This window comes from Grammomys surdaster, unplaced genomic scaffold, assembly GCF_004785775.1.
Source record: "Grammomys surdaster isolate TR1022 unplaced genomic scaffold, NIH_TR_1.0 126131, whole genome shotgun sequence".
NCBI lineage: Eukaryota > Metazoa > Chordata > Mammalia > Rodentia > Muridae > Grammomys > Grammomys surdaster.
The window spans coordinates 6732126-6754200 of record NW_021620939.1 but is presented as its reverse complement, the minus strand read 5'-3'; the positions used below and the strand labels follow the sequence as shown (position 1 = coordinate 6754200).

General features: G+C 50.3%; 3 protein-coding genes across 5 annotated transcripts in view; 1 reads left to right on the top strand and 2 right to left on the bottom strand.

Moving 5' to 3' along the window:
- Nucleotides 1-2970: 2970 nt before the first annotated feature.
- Ccdc71 (coiled-coil domain containing 71) lies at nucleotides 2971-7963 on the bottom strand. Of its 3 annotated transcripts, XM_028756740.1 has the most exons (3): nucleotides 7906-7962; nucleotides 7410-7792; nucleotides 2971-5631 (listed from the first exon to the last, which is right to left on the bottom strand). In XM_028756740.1, exon 3 carries the CDS (start codon nucleotides 5577-5579, stop codon nucleotides 4266-4268), a length of 1314 nt encoding a protein of 437 aa, XP_028612573.1. In that variant the 5' UTR covers nucleotides 5580-5631; nucleotides 7410-7792; nucleotides 7906-7962; the 3' UTR covers nucleotides 2971-4265. The 3 variants fall into 3 exon arrangements, with proteins under 3 accessions (XP_028612573.1, XP_028612572.1, XP_028612571.1); XM_028756739.1 differs by lacking the exon at nucleotides 7410-7792 and having other exon boundaries at nucleotides 7906-7963; XM_028756738.1 differs by having other exon boundaries at nucleotides 7410-7940.
- Nucleotides 7964-13445: 5482 nt separating this feature from the next.
- On the top strand, nucleotides 13446-18731 carry Klhdc8b (kelch domain containing 8B). Its single transcript, XM_028756777.1, has 6 exons — nucleotides 13446-13930; nucleotides 14903-15414; nucleotides 16515-16679; nucleotides 17000-17224; nucleotides 17413-17514; nucleotides 17885-18731. The coding sequence occupies exons 2-6, from the start codon at nucleotides 15039-15041 to the stop codon at nucleotides 18079-18081; spliced, it is 1065 nt and encodes a 354-aa protein (XP_028612610.1). The 5' UTR covers nucleotides 13446-13930; nucleotides 14903-15038; the 3' UTR covers nucleotides 18082-18731.
- A 729-nt stretch (nucleotides 18732-19460) lies between these two features.
- Nucleotides 19461-22075, bottom strand: part of CUNH3orf84 (chromosome unknown C3orf84 homolog) — a 9564-nt gene continuing 6949 nt past the window's right edge. The window contains exons 3-4 of the mRNA XM_028756579.1: nucleotides 20281-20337; nucleotides 19461-19878 (exon numbers count right to left, since the gene is read on the bottom strand). Coding sequence (XP_028612412.1) covers nucleotides 19462-19878; nucleotides 20281-20337 — 474 coding nt within the window. The 3' untranslated portion in view covers nucleotide 19461. The remainder of the gene's footprint in view (nucleotides 19879-20280; nucleotides 20338-22075) is intronic.

The following is a 22075-nucleotide window of genomic DNA, read 5'->3' as shown; positions in this document are numbered from 1 at the left end:
CAATATCTCCTTAATCTTCAGTTCCTCTCTCTCCAAAGGTGCGAGTTTATCCCAGACAATGCAGGCTCTCACATTTTAAGCAGCCTCCACTAGGCTTTCCTTCCTTCTAAACAATCCATTTGGTTCTCACTTCCTTGTGCAAATCTTTCCTGTGGTTCATGTCTCCTGGTCTTGTGAACTCTGACCCCTGCCCTAGTCTCAACTCCCACCCTTTCTACGTCCAATTCTTCCTACCTTCTCCACGGATACCATCCTAGACCTGTGCTTTCCTGCCTCCCTGACAGCCTCACTGCAAAAGTCCTGTCCTGCTATGATCTATGTTTCCACAAGAGGTAGGGCACAGCACAAAGAACTTCAGAGAATCCAAAAGGATGGTGGTCTTTAGGCAGTTGTACTCCCTTCATTCTCCAAACCCTCAATGTCTTCAGCGTAAATTGTTTCCGGTGGAAAGCAGAAGGGTCTGAGCAGAACCACTGCCTCCTTGATGTGGGGAAGGGCACAAGGTGGGTTGAGGATATCATGACCATTTGGTCCCAAGGATACTCAGGCCCCTTTCATTGACTGTTTTTCTTTTCTGAGACAGTGTTGTATAGCCTAAACTGGTCTCAAACTTGAGATCCTATTGCTTGAGCCTCACTAGTTCTGGGATTACATGCAAGCTTCCCTTCTCCCTCCTCTCTTTTTTGACTTGGTTTTGTGTATTCGTGCCTGCATGCATGTACATGACATACAGGCAATCTTGTCCATGCAGGTGCATATATGAAGGCCAGATGATGATGGGATGTCTTCTTCAATTGCTTACCCATCTTATTTTTTTTTTATTTTTTAATTTTTTTTACACATCTTATTTTTTAAAAGTCTTTTTTATTTTATGAATGTTTTGCTTGCATATATAGTATATACCATATACATGCACTGCCCTTGGGGACCAGAGGGAGGCATCAGAACTGCTGGAACTGGATTTACCCTGTGGTTGCTGAGAACCTAACCCTGGTCCTTTGCAACAGTAGCAAATGCTGTTAACAACAAAGTCATCTCTCTAGTTCCCAATCTCATGTTTTTTAAAAGTTATTTTGGACATAGTGGTGCATGCCTTTAATCTCAGCACTTGGGAGGCTGAGGCAAGCAATCTCAGGAAATCAATGTTATCCTGGTCTACATAGCAAGCACCAGCTCCTTCAAAGCTACATAGTGAAACTGTCTCAAAGAGAGAAACAGAGGCGCGTGTGCGTGCATGCATGTGTGCGTGTGTGTGTGTGTGTGTGTGTGTGTACACATCCATCCAACACTCTAAAGAGTGTAGCCCTGGGTATCTTGGAACTCACTAAGTAGACCAGGTTAGCCTTGAACTGATAAAGACCCACCAGTCTCTAGTCTCCTGAGTGCTGGGATTAAAGGTGTATGCCACCATATCCAGCAAAGGAGATGAGGTTAAAAAAGGTTTAATGTGGCTGGACGGTGGTAGCACACGCCTTTTAAACCCAGCACTTGGGAGGCAAAGGCAGGCGGATTTCTGAGTTCAAGGCCAGCCTGGTCTACAGAGGGAGTTCCAGGACAGCCAGGGCTATACAGAGAAACCCTGTCTCAAAAAACCAAACCAAAAAAAAAAACCCCAATTTAATGTGGGTGCCCATGGAGAACAGAAGAGGGAATCAGATGCCCTGGAGCTGGGTTACATGTTGTTGGGAGACACCTAATGTGAGCGCTGGGAACCAAATTCTGGACCTATATTTGTGTGTTAGAGCACTGAGCCATCTCTCCAGCCCCCCTCATAGATTTCCAGAGTTTTCATTGACGGTAGATTTGTTGTTTTGGCTAGAATGGCTGGTCAGTGTGTCCTGGGCCCTGCTTCCACCTGGCTGAGTCAGAGCTGCGGCTAGACACGTGTACCTGGCATTTCTCTGAGTTCTGGAAATCTGGATGTACCTCTTCATGCTTGCATGGAAAGAAATTTACCTAAGCCATCTCCCAGCCCAGTCTATTGTTAGTATTCTTGTTGTAAAGCCAATAAATTTATCTTCTTATTCATTTATATGTGTGTAAGTATGTAGTATTTTGCCTTAAAAAAAACACAGAAGACGGGCAGTAGTGGTGCACGCCTTTTAATCCCAGCACTTGGGAGGCAGAGGCAGGTGGATTTCTGAGTTCAAGGCCAGCCTGGTCTACAGAGTGAGTTCCAGGACAGCCAGGACTACACAGAGAAACCCTGTCTCAAAAACCAACAAAACAAACCAAAACCAAAACCAAAACCAAAACCAAACCAAACCAAACCAAAAAAACCCCACAGAAATGTAAGAATATGCTTTCGTTTTAATCCCAGGTATGGGATATGGGGCTGCTTCAGGTCATTCACAGCAGCTATGATTTGCCTCATGCTCTAGCAGGGGCATGATTTTGCCAGCTTCGGGAAGTTTCTGCAATGGTGTAATGTTTGGAATTCTGGAGACTTTTCAGAGGGTATATAAATACTAGTCCCCAAAGGTGGTTGTTGGCCGAGGTTTGCTAAGTAGCCCTGCACAAAGAAGAAATTAGATATCCTGATGGCAAAGATCAAACTTCTCCCAAAGAACTCAACGCCCCTAATCAGCAAGAAGTAATCTAATGATAACTTCGCCCCCTTTCCCTTCTATCCTTTTTCTCTTATCTAGTGTTAGGATGTTAAAAGGGTGGAAGAAAAAAAAGAACCCACAAACTAGCCAAAGTCTGGCTACAGAGGTGTTTTACCTGCATGCATGTACCACAGATCTGTCTAATGCCCAGTGATGCCAGACAAGGGTGTCAATCCTCTAGGACTGGAGTTACAGCCAGCTGTAAGCTACCACGTAGGCCCTGGGAATTGAACCCAGGTCCTGTGTTAGAGCAACCAGTGCTCTTAGCCTCGCCCCTGAGCCATCTCTCCAGCCTGGCCAGTAAGTTTTTATTTAAGGTATTTCAGATGATTCTTTTGCTTATCAACATCACTGAAGTTCAAGATGCTTACCACCACCTTTTCTCACAGAACTGATGCTTAATCAACTTGTGCATTAGTCTTTTTGTTTTGTTTTTTTTTTTAAAGATTTATTTGTATGTATGTGTTCCTCTGCCTGTGATCAGGGAAGCCGTTAGAGGCTGTGCGATCCCTGGAGATGGACAGCCAGGGCTACACAGAGAAACCCTGTCTCAAAAAAACAAACAAAAGACAGGCAGACAGGGTCTCACTATGTAGCTGATACTGACCTCAAACTCATACTCAAATTCCCAAGTACAAGGATTACATGTTCTCTATCTCAGCAATACGTTCTAGTAGCTGCTTCCACTGAGGACCCAGCTTCTCCAAAGCAAGTCATGTTAGGAGACATGGTGAGGTTGGATCCCACAGTAAGATGGAGCTTGTAGAAACCAGTCAGAAAGCACTGCTGAGGTATGGGTAGAGGCCTCCCTGGTTCTATCACCAGTTATCACAGAGAAAATTCTCTGGACAGTAAGCAAAGTTTTGTGGTCCAGATTCAAAGCTTGGCCTCTTGTCACCAACTGGGAAAATTGAGGCTAGTCACTTTCAGCAGAAAAGCGGCACTTCAAGCCTGTGCTCTCCCCCAGGCAAAACCTTAAAGCTTGGCCTCTAGAGAGCAGTACCACAAAGACTTCTTTCCCTGACCTAAAAACCTGCTTGGTGCTGGATTTCCCACTGAGCTGCAAACAATTTTGAATGGGGCCCAACTGGTTCAAAACTGGGACACTCAAGGAGAGGTGTCTTATCTCATAGTGGCTCTGCCCCTCCCCTCAGGATCTCTCTAAATACATTCACAGAAACCAGCACCTGAATTTCCCCACATCTCTCCAGAAGCCCGAGAGCATCATTCCTCTAATGTCACCCTGTCATTTAAATTAACAACCTGCTTCAAGCTACCAGAGCACTCTCTCCAAGCTTGCTCCTAGACTTCTGATAGCCTCTTGCCACTAGCTCCTACACCAAAATAAATCGATAAATAAGACCATGGAGGGTGAGCAGGGAGACCGGAAGGTAGAAAACATGATAGATGAATGGTGGACATACAATTTGAAGAACAAGTCACAGTGCATTGAGCCATGAAAACACCCCTACCACAACCCACCCCACCCAAACTCTCAGTTTCTGAAAGAATGTTGGTGACCACAGAGGTCCCGGAGGTACCCGGAGTCCGGGAAGCTGCAGAGTCCGTGAGCACTGCACGCTGCTGCTGGCCATAGACACAGCTCGACTGTCTCTCCAAGTACTGCTTCAAGGACTCAGGATGTTGAGTATGGAATCAAAATGGTAGCAATGGCTGGAGCCAGACTCTGGGAGAGAGATTCACACGGAGGACCTGTTGGGCACACTGTCGGACCTCATCATCTGAGCACTTCCTGTCTACCTTTATGGTTTGGGACTTCCGAGGTTTTGCTGTTCCAGGCCCCAGCCACACCTTAGGAGATCGGAGTGCACGCCGTGCTCTCTTCTTAGGAGGAAGACCCTTGGTCTCCTCGGCCTTCTTCCTCTTCTGCCCCACAGTCTCAGAGCAGTTTTTTAAGCTTGCCCTTCCAGTTCTGGTATGAACAGATCCCTTTGGCCTTCCCCTGTGCTTGGGCTGAGCTGCTTTGGCCTTGGCCTGGACTACCTTGTCTTTAGCCTTGTCCCTCACCACAGTGGCCTTGGCTTTGGCTCTGGCTGCCGTGGGCTTGGAGCCTTTTGCTTTGGCCTTGACCCTTACTGTCTTGGTCTGGGTTCGAGCCACACTGGCATGGGCACGAGCAGCTTTAGTCTGGGTTCGAGATGCCTTGGTCCGGACTGCTTTGGTGCCCAAAGCAGAGCGCCCTTTCATTCGGGAGGCATTGCTCTGGGTTCCAGCACCTCGATGGAGACCAGCCCCAGGGCCTTTGCTAGTCAGATATTTGAGGCCCTTGCTTGTGATTCTTCGGGGTGCTTTGGACTGTGGGTTCCCTGAACCTTTCCTCGGTTTCAGGGGAGATTTTGCAAGTGACAGCTGCAAGGACTGTGTTCTGTGCTTAACATCCAAGTAGGGAGTCTTGAGTGGGACCAGTGCTTCAAGGACAACAGAGAGCCGCATGGCAGGGTAGACGCCTGGATAGAGGTGGGCAGGGAAGCCTACTGTTGTACCACTGGTGTTGCTGGCATTTGACTGCTTCAGGGAGCTCAGCAGCAGGTTAGTGGTAGCATGCTTGGCAAGGGCTGGTGTGGACCCTTTAGCCAGCCTGCCAGACAGTGGCACAGGAAGCATGGTAGCCTGGCCTGCAGGGACTGATACAGCAGTCTGAGGAGCACTAGCAGGAAGTGATGTGGCAGGTGGGTTGATGGTACGAGCTTGTAGCTTTGTCTGGCTAGGGGGGCTGGCTGTGCATGAACTATAACCATAGACATCCCCACTTCGAAGAATGGTCGGTTGGAAGCCATCATCTCGCAGACCCTGGAGGAAGGCCACGAGCTGGGCCTCTGTGGCACTGAGGTCCTGACTCATGGGATTAAACACAAGGAGGGCCTCTTCCAGGGCTTTCTTTCCTGCCGTGGAGATGCGTGACCACGAGTGCACAGCTTTCTCCTCCACATGCTGTACTACCATGCTCATGGCATTGGGCACTGCAGGTCTGCCTGGGTATCCACAAACCAGCACTTGGCACCTCCAAAGCAAGAAGAAAAGAGTTGATGAGAACGGTACCAAGATACAGAGCTAAAGAAGGCTGGCGGCTCCAGCCAGGCTCCATCTCTCTGTGACAGAAGGGCCTAGACAGAACAGATCTCTCCAGGGTCTCGTCATCTCCTCTACCATGTTGGTACATGTCTTTGGGATACATGTTCAGAAGCATCTCAGAGCACCTACCCTACCACCGGGCTTCTGAGGAGACTTAGATCTAGTTCGTCTTAATTCAATGGCATTTTTCTTTTCTTGTTTTAAGACAAGGTGCCTCATAGGCTAGGCTGGTCTCCAACTCCATATACAGCTGAGGCCAGCCTTGAACCCTAACCCCTCTGTCCCTATCTCTCAGGTGCTGGGATTATAGGCAAGTGCTATCATCCAAACTTGGCTGTTTGGGACACAGGGTCTCACTACACAGTCCTGGCTGTTCTGGAGCTTGCTGTGTAGTCCAAACTGGCCTCAAATTCAGACTCCTCCTACTGCAGCCTCCCAACTGTTAGGATTACAAGCATATGTCAAGAGCCTTGAATGGGTGGTGCAAGTCATCTGCTGCTTGGCCTCCCAAGCAGTGTATACTACCATGCCTGTTTTGTTTTTGGTTTTTTCTTTCTTGATGTCCTAAGTATCTAGACTCAGTCCCAGGAATATAAGCAAATACCTCAACCCTCAAAGAGCCCAGTCCAGAAGTGAAGACACAGCTATCATTAAAGGTTCTTGGGAGTATGTGGTGCTATCCAAGTCAGCTTCTAATAGGTTAGGGAAGGACTCCTGGAAGCAGTAACATCTACCTATCTGGCTGAGTGGCAAAAATAAAAGGAGCAGGTACAAATGGAGCAAAAAGGGTAACAGCTCTTGCAAAGGCTATCAAGTAAAGGAGTGTAAGGAACTATGGGTGAAGGATGGGCTGGAGCTGAGGAAAACAGACTAAGGCCTTTGAACACAGGCCCAAAGACCCAGACTCATACCTCATGTTCACCCCACCTCTAAATCCAGCTGCCAACGTTTCAGTGCAGGGGGTGGTTGATCTCCTGCTTACCAGAGTCAGTAGACAGGATACTCAATGGCCTGATTCCTAGCTCTAGTCTTGGAGTTCAAACCCAATATAAGACACAAACCTTCCCCCCCCACACACACAAAAAAAAGTACAGTTGCAAACATCTCTAAGTCAAGCAGGAGACAGGCAACTAGACCAAGGAGACCAAGGTTTGAAGACAAATGACAGATAAAGGTTCCAACCAGGAAGGTAGATCAAGCAGCCATTAAAGGTCTGCATGGTCCTAACCAGAGCTTAAAAGGCAACAGACCTGAGATTAGCAGATGCAGCTGTGTGGGGTCATTCAATTCGCCCTATGCTTCCTTAAAGAAGCGATGACCACCAATCAGGAGTTACATCCAGCACCCCCACGCAGCGTCTGAGTCCTTTTTGAGGCCAGAAGTAAACTCCCCGGCTGCACTGGAGCATTAAAAAGATCAGCTGGGGTGAGACAGGTCCCGGGAGACTAGAATCCCGTCTGTGCTGCCGCTTTGCACAGCTCTAATGGAGCAGATATACAGTCTTCAGAATCCCCAGAGAAAGTGCCCTAGGGCTCTTTGTTGGGAAACATTCTTGGATCCTCAGGTGTCTGAGGCACTTCCCCTCCCCAGAGAATGCTCTCCAAGTACAATCCTTGCACATGACTTTAGTTCATTTATTTATTTATTTATTTATTTAATTTTTGAAGGGGTGGGCTGTGAACTGTAGGACAGAGGGGGACGACCTACCTCCCACCCCAAACCTCCGGCGCTTATATTGGGAGGCCGGGACCAAGCTCTTCGCCTAGGTCATCCTGAGCCCTTGGGAGGGTGCTCTTGGCTTTCAAGAAGCTTTGTAAACAGAGGCTGCAGCCAGGCCGACTTGCCTTCACACATTCCTTTGGGGCCAGCACAGGAAGTTGACAGAAGACTGGGGGCTAATCAGGCAGACTGGGATCAGGGGCAGATCGGGACCCTCAGGTGGGGAGACCGCGTCCCCAGGGCCCGAACGACGACAGGGAGTCGGGGTCACGGCGGTGGCGAAATGTGTAAGGTGGACTGTGGTAGCCCGACAGGATCCTCACAGCCCCAGGGTGGGGTCCTGGGTGGGGGTGGGGTGTCTCAGGCAAGCCCTGGGAAAACGAGGATCCGGGAAGGGTCGGCCACCCAGTCCCTTCGCCCTGCCGCCCTGTGGCCTCATGGGCCGCCACTCCGCAGCCCCGCTAGGCCCGCGGCTCCAACCTACCGGCGCCGCCGCGGGGACCCAGGACGCACCTCTGCGCCGCCTCCGCTGCTCCAACATGGCCGCCTGCTGCGCGCCGGAAGTGCACTTTGCTTCCGCTTCCGGGACCTGGCCCGCCTGGTGACCCTTGACCCCTAGCGCTTCCCCCCCCCCCAAGTCTGGGGGCGGAGCAGGTTGAGTACCAGGGAGGGCTGCCTGGAGGTGGTGGCCTAGGAGGTGACAAGTTCAAACCTATCTGATCGGTATGGGAGCCTGCGCACATAGATGGCAAAAGTCACAGGAGCCCAGTCAGGATTGGCCATTTGACATTTTTCTAAACCGTCCTATGTCCGTAGTGTAGGACATCAAGGTGACTCCTGGCAAGGTCTAGGCTATTCAACACCCCATGACCTTATTCTTTCTCTGGCACCTGATCAGAAGGTCAAAAGGGAGTGTGTCTGACAGGGAGTATCTCAGGAAAGTCCCCTTGTTTCACCACAAAAGTACATCCTGGAAGAACAGTAGCCCCTCCTCTCTTTCGGAGAATGGGCCTAACCCTGGCATATTGCATGAAAACCTGGTATATACATGTAGGCACAAGTAATATAAAGAAGCCTGGGGCTCTAGATGTCCAGTCTGTAAGTCAGAGAACATCAATGTGGGCCTGAATATACTTGCTCAGGTATGTATACACAATGTAGTGCCAAGATCTGGCTTAGCCAAAACACCTCAATGGCACAAAGTCCTACTTTTCAGTCTTTATGGTGCCAAGAATCCCTATCTGATGGCCAAGGAGATTGCTAACTCAGTCCTACCTATGTCCTGTAGGCAACAGAAGATGGTTACAGAGTCAGCAGTACTTAATTTGAGGACATGGGTCAAAATTAACTCTAGGAATCTGAGACCTCAGATGAACAGTCAACATGGTTTCTAAAACTTTTTTTTTTTTTTTTTTTTGAGACAGTGTGTCCCTGCATAGCCCTGGATTGCTAGAAGGCAGACATGCCAGCCATACCGTGTAACAGGCAGGGACTAAGGGATGCTGGGAAACCTTGCATCCAGGTCAGATTTATTTATTTATTTATTTATTTATTTATTTATTTATTTATTTTGGTTTTTCGAGACAGGGTTTCTCTGTATAGTCCTGGCTGTCCTGGAAATCACTCTGTAGACCAGGCTGGCCTCTAACTCAGAAATCCACCTGCCTCTGCCTCCCAAGTGCTGGGATTAAAGGCGTGTGCCACCACCGCCCGGCCCCAGGTCAGCTTTAATATGTGACCTAGATACTTTAGTCTTTTGTCCTAGGTTTGAAACTTAACACATGTCATGGGTGTAGAGGTCAAAGGACAACTTTTGGGAATGGGTTCCCTTTTTCTACTTAGTGGTTCTCTGGAATCCAGCTTGGGTTGTCCAATAGTGGCAGGTACTTTTACCCTCTGAGCCAAGTCACCAGCCTCCACTCCCCCATATATATTAAAACAAAGTCACTGGCTAAATCTGGAGCTTATCGCCTGCCTAGTCTGGGTTCCATGCCTCATGCACTCTGGGATTTCGTGCAAGCTGCATACCTACCCGGCTTTTATGTGGGTTCTAAAGGTTCTTATCTCCAGTTCCGCTGCTTACAGGACCCACGCTTTACCTGCTCAGTCTTCTCTACAGTTCCACACCTGGGTGTTTGGTTTTGTTTTTTGTTGTTTTTGTTTTCCAAGATTGGGTTTCTCTGTGTAGCTCTGCCTGCCCTGGAACTCAGGCTGCAGAACTTAGAGATCTGCCAGCCTCAGCCTCCCGAGTGCTGGGATTAAAGGTGTATGCCACCATGGTGGGCCTTGACTGCAAGTGGATGAACTAAGAAATAAACGGCTGGACACACTGTGAGAAAGCACATTCTAATGTGGACGTTCTTTCTAGTGGCTGCCCAGATCAAAGGAGGTCTGACAGAAGAGAATTTGGTTTTGCCTTCTTATCTTCATGTCTTGCTAGTAAGTTCCTTATACTGTTGCTGCTGCTTCTATGACTACCACTGCCACCATGGCTGTGGGGCCGGTGAACCAAGGAATTGGGTGATAGGGAGGTGGGGAGTCAGCCCAGAGCAAGAGAGGGTTCAAGGTATGCCAAGCCCCCCCCCCAAATCTCGACAGAAGTAGGATTGTCCCTCCCCAGCCCTGCACCCCCACATTTGCCTTGGTAGCCAGGTTAAACGTCCTCTCCTTATAAGGTCATGCCTAGCAACAACTGGAAATCCCCCCTTATGAAACGTCCCCAGTGCCCTGGCCCTGGCCAATGATGTACACTCACCCCAAAAGCCCCTACACACACCAACAAAGGTCAAGTAGCCTCTGTTCTCCCAATTAAATGAGCTGTCTACTGAGGCTGTCACCCTAGGGTCTGTTCTTGTCAAGCTCACCCACCACTGCCTGAGGTCTCTTCCGATACAACAATTCCCACCCAGATTCCCCTCTTATGTCTACTGGTTGCTATCTTGGGTCAATCATGCAGTGAATGGTGGGGAAGCAGAGCCAGAACAGCATATTGCCACCACTACCACCACTGCCACCACTGCCACCACTGCCACCACTGCTACCACTGCCACCACTATCACTATTGCCACCACTGGTACTATTGCCATCACTGCTACCACTGCCACTATTGTCACCACTGCCATCACTGCCACCACTGCCACCATTGCTGCCACTGCCATCACTGCTACCACTGTCACCACTGCCACCACTGCTACTATTGCTTCCACTGCCACCACTGCTACCACTGCCACCACTGCCACCACTGCTATCATTGCCACTTCATTCCTTCACTGATATCAGAACTCAGCTTTTTGGGATTCCAATATGGATGGAAGACTAGTGGTTTCTCCAGGAATCCTTCAGGCCCTCAGTGCCAGATTGTGGCTCCTGAGCCATCCAGACTCCAGGACCAAGTCACCACTGGATTCTCAGCCAGTGTGAAGAGAGCCATAGTGGTAGCACTCAGACTGTATGATGTAAGCCGGTCTATTAAAGTCCCTTTTATCCATTACATTTTAAGATGTATGTGTGTGTGTGCCGTGTCCATGCCTACTGCCTGCAGAGGTGAGTAGAAGGTCTCAGACCCCACAGTTCAGCCACCATGTGGGGACTGGGAACCACACTCAGGTCCTCTGAAAGAGCAGCCAGTGCAAACAGTCTTCCTGTCGTCTAAACCCCTGTAGTTTGTATTCATTCTGTTGGTTTTGTTCCCCTGGAGAATGTTGACAAATACACATGGTGACTTTTCAAAAGCAACTTTGATGCCTGGAGGTATAGTTCAATTGGTAGACTACTTGTCTAGCATGCAAGAAGTTCTGAGCTCGCTCCTTATCACAGGTAAACTGGGCAAGGTGGTGTGTCTGTAATCCCAGCATTTGGGAGGAGAGAATAAGAGAATCAGAAATTCAAAGTCATCCTTGGCTATGTAGCAAGTTTGAGACTAGTCTGGGCTACAAGAAACCCTGACTCAAAGAAGAAAAAAAAGTTTCACTGGGGGCCTTTAATCCCAATACTGGGGTCGAGGGGGAAGAAGAGGCAGACAGATCTCTGCGTGTTACAGGCTAGTCTAGTCTACAAAGTGAGTTCCAGGACTCCCAGGACTGTTACACAGAGAAACCCTGCCTAGAAACAAACAAAAAACGAAATTGTTTCAAAAACAATTTGGAGGAAGAAGTGGCAGGAGACTGAGGTGGCAGATAACAAGGCAGTGGCATCTGGGAACAGATGGCTTCAGAATTCAGAGAGAGCACAAAGATTGCCTTGACTTAGACTGCGGGACATTTAAAAGCAGGTGTTTGTAAGTTGTTAACAGCTGGAAAGAAAGCAGAGGGGGCTTAGAAAGGGGACAGCAGAGAAGATGAAGACATCCTCGTGGGGTACATACCAGAGCCCTAAGTGAGGAGCAACCTGGGGATGGGAGATGTGGCACTAGATGGTAGAGACAGGCCTTTTAGAGTCTGTGCAGTTTGAGGCCAGTCTTTACACCATCATTTCTGGGCATGCTGTCCACTTCAAACTGCCAACCACTGAGAGCGCTATAGGCTCTATTTAGTCATAAGGAAGGGCTCATCCACATTTAGGGCAGACAAAGGCATTAGTACCCCAAACAGCTCTCAATGTATGGTCCGTGGGAATGTGAAGATGTGTTTCTTAGGCCCCCTTGCTCTTGGGAGCTGGAACAATATAAGGCTGGTGTTTCTAATCACTTCCCAGAATCCCCAGGTTGCAGTTACCCACAGTGGTGACTGATGGCACCTCCTTTATTAGCTGTTTTCCTTGGTCTTCTTGCTACTCCTCTGCAGGTGCTTCCTGCCTTCACCTCTTACACTAACCACACACACACCCTTGTGTCATTGCCTCAAGATCTGCTTTGGGAAAATTAAACTAAACACTGTACATAAAAGGGTCTGAATCAATGAACAGACACAGACAACTGTAGGAGTTGTCCACCCCAGATCTCCAACTGGAAGCTTCAGCTGATCAGAATGCACATAAGACAGGCTGAGCCAAGGTGTGAATCAGAGGTAGGTGTGTGTAGCCGGCCTTTGCTACTCTGTGGGTTCTTCTTTTCCCACCCTTTATCCCCCAGTTTCAACCCCTATCACTAGATAGGAGAGAAAGAAGGATAGAGGGGAGAGAGATAGAGATCTTGAGTCGAATCTATTTTGGCTACTAACAAACTGTAACCGTTCTCCTCCCCACCAATGACCAACCATCACCCACCCCACTGCGCAGGGCCCATCAAATTTATATACCCTCTGAGAATTTCCCAGAATTCCAAACATAACACAATCACAGAAACTATCTGCAGCTGGCAAAAACCATGCTTTTGCTAGAAGCGAGGCAAATCACAGTCAGCTGCTATAGAGCAGCCCCGTATCTCCACACCTGGGAGTAAAACAAAAACATGGCCCCGTAATAGTTTCTCTGATTTTTTTTTTAATTTTTATTTATTTATTATATGTGAGTACACTGTAGCTGTCTTCAGATACCCCACAAGAGGGTATCAGATATCATTACAGATGGTTGTGAGCCACCATGTGGTTGCTGGGATTTGAACTCATGACCTCTGGAAGAGCAGTCAGTGCTCTTAACCACTGAGCCATCTCACCAGCCCAGTTTTTCTGATTTTTAAAGAAATCAAAATTTCAGAATTCTCACTACAGGTGGGTCCTTTGTCACACCAATTTGCTATCACATGACCACAGAGTTGGCTAGAGAAGAGCTCTATATCCTGAAGATGAACAATCACCCAGGCCTCAGAGTGGCCCCAGAGTAGCATTAGGCAGAGACTCCTGGCATCTGGCTGATTGCACTCATCCTCTGCTCAGACCTAACCAAAAATAACCTACTTTTCTGTAAAGAAGGTCCAGATAGGCCCTAAGGCTAGTACATTCTGCCCCTCCGCCCTACATGCTACTAGTCTCAATGTACACTTTGGGATCTATTCTGTGTCCGGCTTTGTGTCATGGTTAGAACAGGGCGGCTGGGCTCCCCAACCAGAGGCCCAGGCTTCAGCGCTAGTAGCCTCTAGGGGGCGCCGCTGGGAAGCTTGTGGTTGGGCACCTCCAAGCTCAGTTGTGATGGGCGGGCTCCGACCCCTAAAGGCCCCAGGTTCCACTGGCTAGCTCCTGGTGGATTGCAACTAGCGTGGATCCGACTCAGATCGACGCCCGCCTCCGGTCCCATCATACCGGTGTTGTGTTGCTCGCCGCTGCCTCATTTCTATCACCGTCCCAGGTATAACCCTAAATCCTGGCCGGCCGGATGTCCATATGCCTATCTGTTCATTTTGGGTGACCGTGGCTCGGTGCGCCCTACTCCTGCCGTGGCATGTGCAGAGTTAAGGCGGGAGGAGGTTTCCCCGAATCTGGGGAGGGGGGAGCGAGGGGCGGACCTGGTCCAGCCCCGCCCCACGCTGGAGCGGTGCGGGAGCCCCACCGGAGCCCAGCTTCAGCCCTAGCCAGAACCAGCGTCAGCGGAGGCGGAGCAGCGGACCCCGTGCCCTGGCGACATCTGAGATCCGGCGGGTGAGTCCCGCGGGAGCCTCGCTCAGGGGAAGTTTGGGGCATGAAGCGTAGAGCCTTAATTAAACCCACTAGCCAGACCCGCCCCCCACTCTCCTTTGAGTTGGAAGTTTGGGGCTAGGAGGCCGTCCTGTCAAATCCCAGGATTAAGAGTGGAGACCCCCAGCATACACATAGACACACAGACACACACACAGCAAAAGGGGAGGCCAAGGAATGTGCTCTTGGAGGTGGAGGGGAGGGGTGTCAGGAATCCAGCTGTTTATTCCTACAGGAAAAGCCCTGGACTCAGGGACCTTCTATTCCTATACTGAAGAGAGTCTCCACACCAGCCCTCTAATAACCTCCTCAGCAGGGAATCTGCTGGCATCGCCACACCCATGAGGATGGACTTCAAAGGGAGTGTGGAATCCTGGAGTCTATCCCCTTTGAGTCACACACACGCACACACACACACACACACACACACACACACACACACACACACGAGACTGGAGTCTGGTCTTTTGCTGATATAAATGGTTGTACCTTGTAGAAGATCCTTCTTGTAAGGACTACAGGATGAGGGATGAGGGACCCTGATGGCTGGACCCAGGGTGTTCAAGGCATGTTAGATGCCAGTGTGCAGAGGATCCAGAACTCTCTTGGAGCACCAAGATAAGAATTGTTGGGACAGGAAGGGTACAAGGATGAAAGCTGGGTTCCATCTTCCCTTCCACTCTAAATTGATCAAGTTACTACTTGCTAGTTCTTAGGGTTGGGATGGGAAGAATCCCTTATGCTCCTATGAGAATCGAGAAAGCTGTCTGGGTATGTATTCTTCCCACTATTGAAGGACCTTTATCAGTAAAGCGCTAGTCAAAGGGGTGGGTCCTTCTGCACGAGTGATTCTGGGCCTGGTCTGCCTTCAGCTACGTCTTGTTCATCTGTTTCTTGACAGTGGCACTGACCCTTTGTTTTCCATCTCTCCTTCAGGTGAAGGCAAGGTCCTTTGGACTAGTCAGAAACACCCTTCCAGCCCTGAGGGAATCAAGATGAGGCTTTATCGTGTCCCCCCAATGAGGCCCACAGCCTGAGCAGATAGCATGGCCTACCACTGGCAGTGAGCAACATGGCTGCAGGAGGTGGCCGGGCCTTTGCTTGGCAGGTGTTCCCCCCCATGCCCACTTGCCGGGTATATGGCACAGTGGCACACCAGGATGGACACCTGCTGGTGTTGGGGGGCTGTGGCCGGGCTGGGTTACCTCTGGATACTGCTGAGACACTGGACATGGCCTCGCACACATGGCTAGCATTAGCACCCCTGCCCACCGCCCGGGCTGGTGCAGCTGCTGTGGTTCTGGGTAAGCAGGTGCTAGTGGTGGGTGGCGTGGATGAAGTCCAGAGCCCAGTAGCTGCTGTGGAGGCCTTCTTGGCTGATGAAGGCCGCTGGGAGCGCCGGGCTACCCTCCCTCAAGCAGCCATGGGTGTTGCGACTGTGGAGAGAGGTGAGTGGCTTAGAATGTCCCTCAGGTGCCCCAGCAGCTTCCTTTCCTTTTCTCTTGACCGAGTCCATTATCACAGAGACACAATAAGTACCGCCTTGGACATGGCTTTGCCTCCTGTCTCTTCTCTTACCTAGGCTTGCTGAAGCTTACTCTTAATTGTCTTTTCTGGGCTATGAGGTGGGGGTCAGAGCCCAGAAGGCCCCCAGAAAGATGGGAGACCCCAGCCACTACCCTGTCCTGTTCTTTGTAACTAAGAGACAGTGGGGGGTGTGGCCTAATGACTCTCTTATAGCTATAAATAGTATGGAGGGGGAGGGGAGCAAGGCCTTGGCTCTGAGCCCAGCAAGTGCTTAAGTGCTTAGCCCCCCCCCCCCCAGCACACACCAGGGATCCTGATGTGGACAAAGGCCAAGCCGACCTGGAGATGGTTGCCATGGAAGCCCCCAGCTGCCTGGCATATCACCCAAAGGCCTGTGGATGTGCCCCTAGCTGACTCTGAGCACCTAACAGCTCTATTGAAACAGCACAGTGTAGAGGCTGACATGGCGCCCTAGGCTGAAAGCCTTGGCCAGCACCTCTATCCTACAGGTCCAAGCTCACTTCCCAGCCCCAAGCCTTCACCAAGTTGATCCCCTAAGTTCCCTTCCCAGGCTGGGCTTCATGCTGAGCAAATCTCCTTATAGCCTCTACTACTGTCTTAAGATACCCCTACCCCCTTAGGGGGCCTGCCCCCTAAACACACACACACACACACACACACACACACACACACACACACACACAAAACTTGTGGCCTCCAGGTCTGACCACCAGTCCCAGGCTAGCCTGTTAAGATGCCAGATTTGGTTGCCATAGCGTCTCCAGGGAGACCGTGCTGGATTATAATTAGATCAGCTGCCTCCTGCTCTTCACTTGGAGGGGCCTAGGCCAAAGCTGGAATCCCAGCTCTCCTAGCTCCCACTTCAGATGGAGCAACAAAGTTTTTTGATAAACACATGGGTCTCCTTCCACCCCTGGGTCTGACAGAGGGAGCTGTCTGGGTGGGTGGGGTTCATCAGCCAGACATGGTTGTACAGTCTGAACTACTCTTTTCTGTGCAGATGGTATGGTGTATGCTCTGGGGGGAATGGGTCCTGACACGGCCCCCCAGGCCCAGGTACTGGTATATGAGCCCCGCCGGGACTGCTGGCTTTCGCTACCCTCCATGCCCACACCCTGCTATGGGGCCTCCACCTTCCTGCACGGGAACAAGATCTATGTCCTGGGTAAGGGCTGAGGGACGTGGCAAAGGGGAAAAAAGGAGTCCTGAAGGTTGTCTAGATTAGGGATCAGTCTTAGTCTGAGACATTAGGATTTGAGATGTTTTGTTGGGGGTAATCCGGGCCTATTCTAAAGCCTTCTTGGTGGCCCAACTGGGGTTGGAAAATCATATTCAGTGCTGAGGGTTTATGTGGTCTCATGGCTAATCCATGGGCAGATGTGTACACAGCTGGGTGTAGGGCCTGACGAGGACAGCTCAGCAGCCTGGCAAGGATACCAGCAAGCCCTTTGGGCTCTGTCCCAGGTGCTTCAATTCCTTTGACAGGAGGCCGCCAGGGCAAGCTCCCAGTGACTGCTTTTGAAGCTTTTGATCTGGAGACCTGTACATGGACCCGACACCCAAGCCTGCCCAGCCGCCGAGCTTTTGCTGGCTGTGCTATGGCCGAAGGCAGTGTCTTCAGCCTGGGTGGCCTGCAGCAGCCTGGGCCCCACAATTTCTACTCCCGCCCGCACTTTGTCAACACTGTGGAGATGTTTGACCTGGAGCATGGTGAGCAGTGTCTGTTCTAGTCTGTTCTACTCTCCATGGGACAGAAGGGAGTGTGTGTGTGCGTGTGCATGTGCATGTGTGTACATGTGTGTGTGTGTGTGTACTCACACACACACACACACACGCACACACACTTTTGCATCTGTGTATGTCTGTGTAGAATACACCTTACATCATCTCTCTTTCAGGATCCTGGACTAAGCTGCCTCGTAGCCTGCGGATGAGGGATAAGAGGGCTGACTTTGTGGTTGGCTCCCTTGGGGGCAACATTGTGGCTATTGGGGGTCTTGGTAAGTGTCTATGGGGCTAAGAAAAAGATGTTATAAAGCAGGAGAAAGTACCTCCTAGCAGGACCACCTTCTCTAGACAACAGTGTCAGAGCCTCCTGAACTCTTTGCCTATCTATAAATTGGGGAACTTGTGGTTCGTCTGGCCCAGCTCTAGGAGTGTCTGCCATGCCTGACTGGGGACTCTAAGACACAGAAGCAGAACCGAGGACGGAATGTGACCAAATGGTCAAAGCATGAATGAATGGATGAATGAATGAACTTGGGCACTGAAGCACAAGGCACTGCAGGGGTAGTACTTACTGGGCCATTGTCCAGGGGAAGGAGCAAAGGGGTCTTCAGCCCCTTACCATCATCTATCTGCATCCGCCAGGGAACCAGCCATGCCCTTTGGCCTCCGTGGAGAGCTTCAGTCTTGCACGGCGACGCTGGGAGGCACTGCCTGCCATGCCTACAGCCCGATGCTCCTGCTCCAGCCTGCAGGCTGGGCCCCGGCTGTTTGTTATTGGGGGTGTGGCCCAGGGCCCAAGTCAAGCTGTGGAGGCACTGTGTCTACGTGATGGAGTCTGAAAACCTGGTGAGACATGTCTACCAGAGCAGCTCAGTATAGAAGCAGATCAGGCTCCTTTTTGCTGCTGAGGGCGCTCCCCATGGCTCTGTAGGATGAGGGAGGCACAGGAGAGGGCACCTGAGTTACCGCCTTAGGGACTTGGGCTGGGGAGCCTTTGTCTTTAGCACAGGACACACATGCTCACACCTATTTTTATTACCATCCACTCACGTACCATAGCTAGCTCCGCCTATGCCCTAGAAGTTACTAGGCCCCCTGTCAACTCTGACAAGTGAAGAGCAAAGCATCAGCATCACAGGCTACAGCATAGAACCTAAGAGCTGACCAGGCCCTCTCCAGTGGCCAGTCTGGGAAAGTCTGAGCTTCCAGTCTTCCTTGAGGGCTCCTGTGGACCCCAAGAGTATTCTGAGAATAGAAATCACAGAAGAAACGGAGGAGGGAATGTGGGACTGCCAAGGGGCCAGCGGATCGCCGGCCTTCCCATCTGTACTGCGGCTTGTGTGACCCGGGGCAGGTCATTTCACCTCTCTGTGCCTCAGCATCCTCACCTGTAAGTGAGGATCTCTGAAACTTTCCCGCCCCACCTACCTCACAGGGCTGTTGTGAGGACCCAGGGAGTTTTGATGTAGAAATAAAAATACTGCTCAAATCTGGTATGTGGCTTCTTGTGCAGACTCTCACGTTGTTCTTTCAAGCCTCAATTCTGTCAGGGGTGAGAGTCCACAGGGAGCGTCAGAAACCTGATAACCATATCTGAAGACACCTGGCGTCTCAGGTCGACCTAAGCCTCGGCTTTGTCTTAAATGACAAAGGATGTCTTGAATGTTTGGGGACTTGATAGGATGACCAGAAGAGGACTTCCAAAACCAACATTTCACAAGGTTAGGATGACCTCTAGAGCCAAGTCATACAGTGTCTCCTCAAAGGTTCTGCATACCCTAGAGTATTGGCAGTTGGGTGACTCAACTGGATAGTGCCCGGGGCAGTTTCCTTGTGAGGCATCTCTTAGGCAGGACTGTGTAGCTGAACCGCCAAACCCGTCAAAGGCACCTGGCTCCTGGAAGGAAATGCTAGCCCTTGCCCCTCTCTCTCTCAGCCTGACTGCTCTAGTAGGACCCCTGAAACTACATTGAGTACAAGAGGCTACAATTACTGAGGAGTTACTGAGTCCCATGGTCATGACGACTTTTCTGGACTCTAGAGTCTGCGGCATGTAGGCTTATCCTTTCCTAGTGGCAGGGGTTCCTAGACAGCACCTCCCAAGCCCAGCACACAGAAATCATACATACTTCATGGGAGTCAGACACAAGGCCCGCTAGGGAGCTTGCTCAGAAGCACCCCCAGATATCTTAGACTGTGAGTACAAACAACCTGCTATGTCAGCTGAACCTTTTTAATGCTTGGGACCAGTTTAAACACTCAGAAACTCCGGCGTGAAGGTAGTGCTGCAGCAACTTGGGCTTTGGGATTCCCGGGAGGTCAGGCAGTGTTTCAGTGACTGGCTCACGGGGCCTTACCTTGGTGCTACCACAGTGACCACCCCGGGATGGCTGGCAGAAGTTGTGTTGGTAGGTGGTATTGGCATAGGGAGGCTGGAGCTGCACAAAATGGACAAGGCGCTGGGGGAGCCTAGTGAGTCCTGTGCCTGACCGGAAATCAGTCTGGTAGGATGATTCCAGAGGCGGCTGCTGGCTCAATTCCAGCTCGCAGGGTGCCCAGCGCAGGAAGGTGTGTCTCTTCCACAGGCGTTCCAGGTCTTTCCGTCTTCCAATTCCCTGCAGCAGGCAGTAGGGACCCTTCTCAACGGTACGGGCTCTTGGCCCACAGTCTTGGCATCCAGGATTTGCTTGGGACCCATCTAATCCCAAGTCATCTCGGTAATGCTGAGATTGTGCCTGGCCTCCCTAACCTGTACTCACATCCTAAGTAATACTATCATCTTAGCATGAAGCCCCTGAGTGACCTCCCGGGATAGTTGTTGACAGTTGAGCAAACTAGCTAAGAAAACCAAGGCAAAATTGCCTCTGTCTGGGGGATGAGGTTTTTAGCAGTGGAAAAGGTTATGGGGAAATAGATGCTCTTCTGCTTATGTAAGAAACCCATTCCCTAAAGGTCTCGGGTCTATCCTGCTGCCTGCTGCTGCTTCCTCTGCATCAGCCAAGGGACACCTCCCCCTTCCTCTTTCCTTTCCGACTCACTTTGTCGAAGGAAGTACGGTTGTCGTGCTTGGAGAAGAAATGTTGTCTTGCAGGCTCCTTGAAAGAAGATGAGAAGGGAGGTGAGGGCAGGGTGTGCTCACCAGCTCCTGCAGAGACTGCCTCGGGAGACACCACTTCTAAATGCTAAACTGCCAACACCCTGAAAGGGTAGAGACAAATCAAAGTGACGAGTCACCTCACCCCCATCCCTACCTAGAAGCTTTGGGACCACAGGCATGTCTGCCAGGACAGCCTGCCATCAGTGGAGGGCTTAAATCCAAGTTGCGTAGGACTAGGCTTCAGGCATCTCCCCTCTACCCGTGCTACCTAAGAGCATAGCTGCGCTCTGAGCCCTGAGTGACATCTGGAAATGAATATGTCTGGCTCCATTTGAGGGTATCTGCCCAACCCCAGGCTCAACAGCTAACTGCCTACTCCACATCTTCATGTCCAGGCAAGGCAGGGCACCTCGAAACACATCACTGAGCTATGAATTACCGCCATTTTGCCTACAGTTCAGGCTGTGGCACCTGACAAATAGATCCAAATATCAGAGTCCTCTCTGTTCTGTTTGTCTGTTGTTTTGAGACGCAGAATCTTGCTATGTAGCCCAAGCTGGCTTGTAATTCACTATACAGCCCAGGTTGAACTCGAAGATTCTTCTGCCTTGGCCTCTCAGGGGCTGGGATTACAGGTGTGAGCCTCCATACCTGGCTTGTCCTGGTTAAAACCACCATCCTCTCTTTCCTGAAGTATCAGAGAGTTTCCCACCCATGTCTAGGCTTTCAAGATCCCACATCCAGCCTGATATCTTCTCGGTAGCCAGAAATTCCTTAACTACATAAATCAGATCACATCTTGTTTGCCAAAAACTCTGTAAAAGCGTTTCATGTTTGTGACAATCAAAACCATAACAGTGATCTGTGAGAGCTATAAGACACACATCCTCCCTGACTCTGCTCCCAGCCATGCTAGACTCCTCTCTAAAGGCCAGCAACTGCTTCCTCAGGCCTGATCTGGTGAGCTCCACCATGGCTGGGTTGGTGGTGTTAGCGATGGCTGACAACAAGCTCAGATACAATGCAGAATTTGGGGTATTTCAGTCAGAGAGTGCTAGCCCAGTTGATTTGAGGCTCTGGATTTTTATCCCCAGACCAGAAAAAAAAAAGAAAAATAAATAAAGACAGAAAGAAGGAAGGAAGGAAGGAAGGAAGGAAGGAAGGAAGGAAGGAAGGAAGAAAGGAAGGAAGGAAGGGCAGAAGGAAGAAAAGAAAGGGAAAGGAAGGAAGGAAAGAAAGACTGATGGTTCAGGTAAAATGACATCTGTGGCTTGTCTTTAACAGTCTAAACTTTTGGCACTTCCTATCTTAGATATCGTAGATCTGGAAGTAAGCTCCAATCAGTATGATAGCTTTATGAAGAGAGGAATCTGGCCAGACTTCCTCTCTTTCCTTATAAAGAAGGTGACACATTTGGCACTAAACCCCCAGGGCTCCAGAAACTGGGGTTTAGCTCAGTGGTAGAGAGTGGGTTTCACATGTGCGTTCAGCACACACACACACACACACACACACACACACACACACCAGCTAACAATCAACCAACCAAAAAAACAAGGCTATTTAGAAAAAAAATAGGAGAAATTCTTCAGTATTTAGGGTGGACAAAGAGTTCTTACAATTGACACTAAAATCAAAAGGCAAGAAAAGAAAAAGTAAGCCAGGTGTGGTGGGCCTTAATGTAATCCTAGCAGGTGCAGTGGGCCATGATGTAATCCCAGCAGGTGCAGTGGGCC